The sequence below is a fragment of the Phalangium opilio genome, unplaced genomic scaffold (assembly GCF_054372755.1).
Source record: "Phalangium opilio isolate 3A_F unplaced genomic scaffold, DU_Popi_V2 ptg000053l_1, whole genome shotgun sequence".
In the NCBI taxonomy this organism is placed as follows: Eukaryota; Metazoa; Arthropoda; class Arachnida; order Opiliones; family Phalangiidae; genus Phalangium; species Phalangium opilio.
In genome coordinates, this window is record NW_028324172.1 from 751,949 (window position 1) to 761,655 (window position 9,707).

Here is a 9,707-nt window from a genome sequence, read left to right on the forward strand (position 1 = left end):
TTTTCCAAAAATATGTTATTTATTCATTGAAGAAAAACAGAAAAAGGTTGTAGAATATGAAACAAGGCATATGAAACAAAGTGTAGTTGTAAAAGATAAAAATAGGCTTATAAAATAAGGTGTATTTCCATTTGTGGGATGATAATAACTATTGCTTCCGCGTCAACCCTGGAGGTGCAATATAATTAAATATTTCACTCTCAAGAGGATATTTAAATCACCAGCTCAAGAGCAAGACATTCAATGTATGACGCGTTTTTTTTATAGAGATTTCGCCAATAGCCATAATTCTCTGTTAATCGTTCCATTCTTTGCTGAAAATTAATCTAAAAAACATTAGTTCAAACAAGATCAAAGAGAAAAGAACGTACTCTTTGCATTAAATCCTCCCAAAAATAACTTTGGTTCCATACAATACCTTCCCCGGAAACCTCAATGGAAGGTCTACCTTACCTTTAAATCTTAGCTCCGCTCAAACTGTTTTTCAGTGGCGAAAAGGTTTCTGGGATCCCACCTTCGCTCGAGCCACAAAAGAGCGAGAAGCTTTCTAACTTGTATCCTCTCTCCCATTACTGCACTCTTTTAAAATTACTCCACAGTATTAAACTCTGACAGAGTGAGCAGTTTACTAACCATGTTAGCTGAATGTTTTCCTCGTAGAGTTTGGTATCTCTCAGCAGTTAAACACGCCTCCTTGGTCTTCACACTAACTGGCAGGGCATAGTACTTCTTCGCCGCAATTGCTAATCTCGGAAAGGAATCTTTCCGGATTCTCCAGTAATCCAATGGATTTTCTAAACTTTGTTCGACAATATGTTCCTCTAAGTAGCTCTGTAGTTCTTTTTCTAAACTTTTAGGCTTTATCACCTTTTTGGCTACTCTCAGATCCAAAAAAGGGTTCGGATTAAAATCAGTATTAGTACAAACTTCGTCATCAGGCTGGTCATGCTGCAACAGCTGTACAAGTTCTTTGAAAACCAAATCGCGCTTTGGAAGTTCAAATTCATACCCACTAAATAGCTCGTCATAGTAACCTGCATATACACTCATTTTAACTCTCGGGTTTAAAACTGTGGTGACCATGAGCTCTGGCTTCAAAAGCCAACTTGAAAATTCCCGATTCATCTCGGATAGGATTGATTTTTTCAAGCTTCCCATATGATGTACTGTTTCCACAATCTTATAGAAGACCCGCGTGATATGAGCAACAACGTAGTGGCAGATAGGTCCTTCCTGTTGCAAATTGGCTATTGCAAGCTCGAAATGTTCTAAGAGTGCAGCTATTTCAGCTACTTTCTTGATATTCTCGTCGTCAAGACCTGCAGTTGTTATATCACCGACAGACAAGTCGTCTGCCTGTGCCTGCAAGATGATCCTTTTGAGCATTGTAGTGAATGCAGGCTATAACGAATAAAGGTACCATATTAACCTTGATAATTATTTATATATTGAAATTAAGTAATAATTACCTCTTTTAAGCATTTTACTATCCAGAAAATTGAATCCAAACGAAACCGCTGTTCCGGCAAACACGAACCGTTTGGCAATTTCAAATCCTTTGTTATTTCCGGGTTCATGTGTATAAAAACGGCCCAGGAATTTAATTTTCCAATTAAGCTTGCAGTGTCTTCATCAGAATTTGCCAGAGCACGGTCTAAAACGGTCGCAAAAGTAGAAGTCGCGCAATTTGTGACCACTTTTCCAACCCCATCTAGACCATCCGAAAGACGGATTCCTGCATGATAAATTATAAAAGAAACTTTAAAAATCCAGTACTTAAATTTTACCCATCAAATTGTTAGAGATAGGGGGTCTCCAGTTTCCTCACTTTTATTTTTCAACCTTAAAAAACTATAGCCCCTTTCCGCACAATTTAAAATAACAGTTGAACTAAAATTTAAATGTAAAAACCGTGGGCAAATGGACTTTGAAGTGAGTACGGAATTTGGCTATGATTATCGAAAACTGTGCGGAAAAGGGCATCCTCGAGATATAGCTGAGAGTGACCATCTATTAACGTTAATAAAAATCATATAAACTTACCGAGTAAAGGCTTATCAATCGTGATGAACCATGGACTTTTGGAAAAGTGGCTGTCCAGGTTCAGTCCTCTTATGACTTTTGGAATGTCTCCAACCATGACGCATGAAACCTCATCAATTCCAGCATCCTTGAGCATCTTCTTTAGATCCAACTCATTTAGAACATGGAATCCAAGACCAAAAGTATTCAATTTAAAATCACTGTCTATGGTCCAGCAAATAATTTTGGTTACGTCGTCGCCCCATGTTTCCAAAATCAAGTGGGCAAAGTCCACTTGCGTTCTGTTCACTAACGCCTGTAAAAAAAATAACGTCGTTAATTAATAGGGGTGTGCGGGTATAGGTTCGTGTACCGAAAACGATTTTTACAACTACTCGTGTAGTTAAAAATATTTAACGACCCTTCCCCCAAATTGTCATAGTCAAGATGAAACAAGTTCGAAAAATACGAATCAGAGATGATAAGGAAATTATTTTCCGGTTTAGAATGAATCACAATTTTAAGAATGACGAAATTCCTTGAAACACTATTTCATGGTGAAGCAAAAGGTAAACATTCTGAGACAGACTGGTATTTGGCCTCCCACGAAATCATCCCAATCCCTATCCCATTGCCAGTATTCTGTGTTGAAATAAGACTAGGAGTTAAGTAGGAGAATTTCGGAACCAAAAGTTAGAAAAGGCATGGGCCGGTGGGTAAAAATTATTTCCCACAATACGTCAAAGGCACGTCACGGAGGAGAGGCGTGGTTCAAAAACGCTTATTTCGTTTGATTTCGAAAACTACCACTTCATGGAATTGGCGCTGTCCAGTTCTACTCCATGGGGAGTCTTTGTACCTTTGCATCACGTGATGTCTGTGACATATATTTCAAAAAAATTTTATCCCCCGCAAGGGTCCAGAATTGAAAGAAAATGTTTTATAAATAGTGAGTTTTTGAAAAAATGGCATTATTCAAAAAGTTCTCAAAATTTTAAGCTAAAAACTTGGAAACCTAAGTTTCTTATATATAATGGTGTACAAAATTTGAAAAAAATCGATTGACCCATGGTGACATCACTGGTCGAAATCGCATGGAATGCAACTAACATGAAGAAGGTGGGGGAATTTAGACTATATAAAATGATGTTTGTTAAGGGCAATTCTCTAGCTTTTTAAGCGTGTTATCGCAAGTGATAACTATCGTCTAAAGGGTTGGTGTCAACTCGTGCGTTCTATGAGTGCGCGATATCTGATTAGGTGATTAGTCTTAGATGCCATCAAACCTTGAACGAAAACTGACGGATGTCTCCCGAATTTACCTCGTGCCAATGAAAAACAAGTTGGTAAATTAAAATTTTATCGTTTTCAGTTTTAAAGCAAGCGATAACTTATCGACCAGCTTAACCCTTTTGCTAAGTAATCACTCTCGTGATTATTTAAAACGGTAAAATTTTAATTTGACCACCTTGTTTTTTATTTGCACGAGGTGAATTTGCAAGACATCCGCTGCTTTTCGTTCAAGGTATGATGACACTTAAGACTAATCACATATTTAGATATCGCGAACTCATAGAACGCACGAGTTGACACCAACCCTTTAGACGATAGTTATCAAAACTTTGAGATATTTAAATTTTCGAAATTGAAGGCCGGGCCATAATACATTGAATGATAGACTAAGTTTTAAGGCCGCATGTTACCCATCCCTGCTCAAAACGTTTTTTTGACGCTTGACGTAACCAATTTCTCTTTACCGTTCGTAGGGTAAATACTGGATGATCACATACTAGATTAAGAAACATAAGTGATAAGCTTCGCCAAAACTAAAAATGGGGTTTAAAAAGAAAACCGCGGAGGATATCGAAAATTTGATAAACATTCTTGTTACTTTTAAAGACCAAATTTTTAAAAATGGTATAATAACAGGGAAAAAAGCGCTAGTTTGGTCGGACATTTCACTTAGGATGGCTCAAGAAAATCAAAGTATATCCGCAAACGGCCTTTACACAATCGTGCGAAAGAATTACTATTCGGTTTGGAGTCGTTTAAATATAAATTTGACTCAAAAGAACGAAAATGAGGATTTACTTAATGGGTCACGTGAAAGTGAGACTGCTGACTCAAGCATTAGTAGTAATTCGAAAAGAGAACTTAGTCCGAGTATGGAAAAGGGTACGAGTGATTCTGATATCGAAACTTTTGACTTTACCATAACACTTACACCAGAGGAGTTTGCCAAAATGTCCCCAATGGAAAAGAACTATCGGCGAGATGAACCAAAGATCAGTGTGAAGAATTATAGATCGTATTACATATTTAAACCTGGTTGCTGGACACACGTCATAAACAGGCATTTCTTAGAACATACAAAGTTGCCCTGCGTTTTAGCTTTTAAGCGAGCCAAATTGAGCAAAACTGACGAATATTATGGGAAAATATTTGGCAAATGTTCCACTTGCAATTCTAATTTTAAAGGAATAATAGAAAGCCAGCCCAATGAGCTTACAAGAGTACATATAAAATGTGTTTACCAGGGAAATTACAATATAGATCACGACACGTCTATGAAAAGAAAATTATCAGGATCGGCAAGAGAAGAAGCATTGAAGGAAATAATTGACAAAAACGTTGCACCCAGTGCTTTTAGACGAAAAAAAGCTAACGAGCTTATGTCATTTGGAGATCGAGAACCTAATGACCTCCCTATAACCAACGTTTTGAGAGTCGCAAAACACAAAGCCTTAAAAAAGAAACAGCTAGATGCAAATCCGGTAGTGGCGTTAAGTATTATGATGGATCAAAGGCAGTTTAAAGGAGTAATTAGAGAACTAGGCTTTCGACCATTCAAGGTTTTGTACTGGTTACCTTCTCAGATTCACGTCTTCAAAAATATTTGTCGCAATGGCGCTCCAAATATCATTTTAGCAATTGACGCAACAGGAAAGGTGGTAAAAAGAATCATTTGGAGTTTAGGTGAAAAAAGCTCGCACATTTTTTTATATCAAGCTGTAACACGTGATATTAATTCCGGAAAATCATATCCTGTCTTGCAAATGCTTTCTGAATCTCACAATACCGAAGTTATATCTTATTGGCTAAACACTTGGGTTGGCCAAGGTGGCGTTGTTCCAAATACTGTCGTAACAGACATGTCTGTCGCACTGCTTTCGGCAGTATGCAAATCATTCACCGGAACTACATCACTTTCTAGCTACTTGTCTCTGTGCTTCGATATTGCTATATTGGAAAAAGTAGAACCATTGCCTTCTTGTTTTGTTCGCTGTGATGTTGCCCACACGATGAAACTGATATCAAAGTGGCCTTCATTGATTAAAAATAAAAAAAGAACCAAAGAATTTTATCTCCGTGCAATGGGGCAGGTGATACAGAGTTCTACCGTGAAAGACATGAAATATTTAATCCAAGCAATAGTTACCGTTGCTTTAGCCGAAACCGAGGGCCAACGTCCAAATTCCACCGAAGAAACTCTTTGTGAGAGTCGAAAAAAATGGTTGATTCGAAGAATATCAAGTGGCGTGAAGGAAGATCTTGAAACAGAAATTTCTAAACACTTGAATTTTAAAGCGGATTCAGTTCCTATTTGGGAGAGCGGTGCTGGTTTTTTGTCAACACGAAACCGACTGAAAAATCTCGTGTTGAAATTTTGTTGATTTGGTTATTATTTTTAAAGTTTTAAGTTTAAGGATTTTCAGCTAATTCTGAGGTTACGTTTTAGTTTTAATGTCCTAAGCTAGTTCTTAGGTTACGATTTAAATTTTTCTAAGTTTTTTTTTTATAATTAAGACCAAATTCTTCTAAGTTTTAAGGTTTTAATTTTTATTTTTTACGACCAGTTTTGGGTATAACTTCTCTCCTGAGAAATCCAAAAGCAAGTGCCTTATCGAAGGCAAATTTATTTTCATGAACTCTTGTGAGGTCTATTTTTTTAAAAAGGGGTTTTTTTGTATATAATGCCCATCGTCACTATTTTCGTTACAATTTTACTGAACGGGCTTTTGGGTGACGCATGGGATTTTTTCTTTAGTGACCAATGTTTATTTTAGGGATTATTTTGGGTAGGGTCGGGCGAGGCGAATCTTTTCAAAGGAAGAGGTATGCTTAACTGATTCTCCTCGCTCGACCTTTGACCTGTGTTAATCTCTCTTTTTTCCCTTTTCAATGTAATTCTTATTTTAAGGGTTAGACAAGTTGAGCAAGCCCAACTTGCTTATTTTAAATTTATCTTTTTTGATATAATTTTTCTACACTCCCCGACAAAGACGTTGTCTTTTAAATTATAAATTTACATCAATTTTTACACAATTCAAATTTTTTTTCTTAATGGTTCATGCAATTACTAAAGTTTACAATGAATTTAACTTATTCTTAAAATAGAAAAATTATATTTGATTACATGCTTATTAAATACACTAAATTTTATACAATACTAATTAAATACACTAAATTTTATGAACAATTTTTTCCTGGCAATAATAGGTTACGAAACAATTAAATTTTAATTAGGTTTATTTTTCTAAACAACAATTTTTAGGTTTTTAATGCAATTTTTAACTTAATTTTTAATCATTTACCTCTAATGAGTAAAATAGTTGTACTGGTCTTCTTATATCATGATCTTTATCGTTTCTAACCACACACGATCGCATTTTACCATCTCTACTAATTATTACTTTTTTGATTTCCACTTTTTTCTTTTTCTTTTTAACATTGTCCTCGTGAGTTAAAACCTGGTTTCCTAATTTAATTGTCTTTTGATTTTCGTTTACCTTGCTAGGTTGTTCTGATTTTAATTCTAAATTTAATGTTTCTGTTAAAGATCTTTTGTTTTTTGGTTTTCGTTTAAATTGTTTTCGCGGAGATGGTAATGTTTTCGTGGATTCAAATTTTAGCGGGGGAAGACACGTGGCTCTTTTTATTACGTTTACTAAACCAATTCTCACAACACTGTTGTTTAAATTGACCGATGGGGAACTGCTAGGTCCTTGGATGACCCAACCAAAGTGAGTTTCCAAACAGACCAAATTTTTTGTAAACCTTTCTACTTTTCCGGTAACTATTTCCCAATAATAATCCCCACCAATTAAAATTTCAACATTTGTATCCCCCATTTTAGATTGACTTGGGGGGTCGCATAATTTCAATCCCTTTTGTTCCATTAATCTTTCCACCTGATCAAATTCCTTTGTGGAAGTAGCTTTGCACAAGTAAGGAAGGACCACTGCTTGAATTTCTATTGTTTTATTAGGGTCTACCTGACTTTGAAGGTTTAATTTTACTACTTTTCTAATTTCTGAATTTGGCGATTTGTTGGCGAAATTGTATAGCGTAACTGTTTGTTTTCCCACTTCTGGTAATTCTAACTTTTCGGCTACTTCTTCTCTGATAAAACTGGCCTGAGCTCCTCCGTCTAATAGTATTCTGACACCCAATTTCTTATCAAGGTTTTGTGGGTTTTGAGCATTGATTTTTGCTGTTTGTAACAAAACTGAGCCTAATTCTTTTTGGGACGAATTTACTGTTGTAGAGTTAACTTCTGAATTTTGTTGGGTTTCTTTGTTTCCTTGTTGTAGATTAGCCTTATTCTTAGCGCAAACTACAGCGTTATGAGGACCATTACATATTTTACATGTTTTAAAATTTGAGAGACAATTTTCAGCCATGTGTCCCCTTTTTATGCAAATGTAGCACCTATCCTGTTCCGTAATCATTCTCTTTTTGGCTTCTATGCCATATTTTTGGCAGTTAGTGGATGCGTGGGTTTGGTTATCGCAAAATATACAGAAGTAAGTACCCCTGCTTTGGTTTGAATTGAAACTAAAATTTTGATTTGGATAAGCACTAAAATTTTGATTTTGGTAATTTCCCCGATTTCTATAATTATTTCCTTGATTTTGGAAATTTCCATGATTTTGAAAACTTCCGTTATTTCTAAAATTTTCCTGCCTTTGGAAGTTTTCATTTCTAAATTTTGGTTGGCTTTGTTGTTTGCCCACGCCCGCCTGTAATACTGAAGCTGACGCAATTTTTTGTCTGTCTTCCGACGTTTTGAACTCCTTTGACTTATTTTTCTCTTTAATTTTATTTCCTAATCTTTCTGAGGTCTCTCTAGCGTCTAATTGTTTCGCTAAAAAGTCCATTAATTTTTCTATATTGAACTCGGCGTCGTATGACCCGGCTAAACTATATTGTACTCTTATTTCCTGCGGGATGCTCTCTAAAATAGCGGGGCAAAGTGAATACCCGCTGAGCGACGTGTCAACCCCTAACGATGCCAAACTTCTTAAACTAATTTCGCACGTATTATAAAGAAGGCGTAATCCCTTAACATTATTAATATCATGCACAGTTTCTAAATGTAAAATATTTTGCATGTGGGCATGTTTTACAGCCCCTGGCTTATAATAACGGTTTTTTAAAATCCTGATCGCTTCGTCGTAACTAGCGTCAGATGCGTGTAAGCCTTTTAAAGTGTCTTTGGCCTCTCCGGCTAAATGCGACTCTAACTGAGATAACTTCTCCATAGGAGATAAATTAGCACGGCTTACCGCTAGTTCAAATCTACTAAAGAATCCATCCCATTGCATAAAGTCTCCGGTGAACTTGGATATTTCCAGCGACGGTAGTTGTGACTGGGCTCTGAAGACGAATCCTTGTGGGATGGTTCCCATATTTGATGCCTGGCTGAAGGCGTTGGGTCCACCGGTGGCTCCGGCGACCATGGGTGGCACAGTGTTGTTTACCGTCGGTGGTCCAGCGACCATGGGTGGCACAGTGTTGTTTACCGTCGGTGGTCCAGCGACCGTGGTTCCGCTGATGGAACTTGCTCTTGATGATTTTAATTCACTTATTTTTTTTCTGTTTGGCTAATTAATATTGTTATCCCGTCTTGAATTTTATCCGATTTTTCCGCGTCCGCGTCTATCGCTAAGGTATTTGATAAGGGCATTAAATCCCACACGTCTTGATCTAATTTTTGAAGTACGATTTCTTTTTGTTTAAGTATTTTTAAATTGTCTTCTAAATCCTCCGATTTTACCGACGGATCAGCTAAAAGGGTTTTAATCACATTTTCGCTTCTAGTTACCGCGGCTCTAGTTCTTGAACGAGTTCCTTTTAGTCTTAATAAGTCCGGTGGATCTCCGGTTGTTTGGTTAGTGTTACCCGTAGTTGTTTGGTTAGTATTACCCGTACTTCCGGTAGCTTCTTTATCTGCCATTTTTTTTTTCTAATTTATTTTAACGTTATAAAAGTTTTTCCGATTTTTAAAAATTAAAGTTTTTACGCGAATAGCGATTCCTAGTTTTTCCCGGTTTTCTCGCACCATAAAGCGGATTCAGTTCCTATTTGGGAGAGCGGTGCTGGTTTTTTGTCAACACGAAACCGACTGAAAAATCTCGTGTTGAAATTTTGTTGATTTGGTTATTATTTTTAAAGTTTTAAGTTTAAGGATTTTCAGCTAATTCTGAGGTTACGTTTTAGTTTTAATGTCCTAAGCTAGTTCTTAGGTTACGATTTAAATTTTTCTAAGTTTTTTTTTTTATAATTAAGACCAAATTCTTCTAAGTTTTAAGGTTTTAATTTTTATTTTTTACGACCAGTTTTGGGTATAACTTCTCTCCTGAGAAATCCAAAAGCAAGTGCCTTATCGAAGGCAAATTTAT

At 36.3% G+C, this 9,707-nt stretch overlaps 1 protein-coding gene across 1 annotated transcript; it reads right to left on the reverse strand.

Annotated features, from left to right (window-relative positions):
* Positions 1 to 588: 588 nt before the first annotated feature.
* LOC149672241 (zinc finger BED domain-containing protein 4-like) lies at positions 589 to 3,827 on the reverse strand. Its single transcript, XM_089840141.1, has 4 exons — positions 3,780 to 3,827; positions 2,044 to 2,338; positions 1,470 to 1,735; positions 589 to 1,401 (listed from the first exon to the last, which is right to left on the reverse strand). Exons 1-4 carry the CDS (start codon positions 3,825 to 3,827, stop codon positions 589 to 591), a joined length of 1,422 nt encoding a protein of 473 aa, XP_089696267.1.
* Positions 3,828 to 9,707: the final 5,880 nt, after the last annotated feature.

Excerpts from the sequence above, each read along its gene's own strand:
- LOC149672241 (XM_089840141.1), bottom strand. The coding sequence starts at position 3,827 with ATGTTTCTTAATCTAGTATGTGATCATCCAGTATTTACCCTACGAACG. Across the intron at positions 2,339-3,779 it reads CAGTATTTACCCTACGAACG|GCGTTAGTGAACAGAACGCA; the intron begins GTAAAGAGAAAT and ends TTTTTTTTACAG. Across the intron at positions 1,736-2,043 it reads GATTGATAAGCCTTTACTCG|GAATCCGTCTTTCGGATGGT; the intron begins GTAAGTTTATAT and ends TTTATCATGCAG.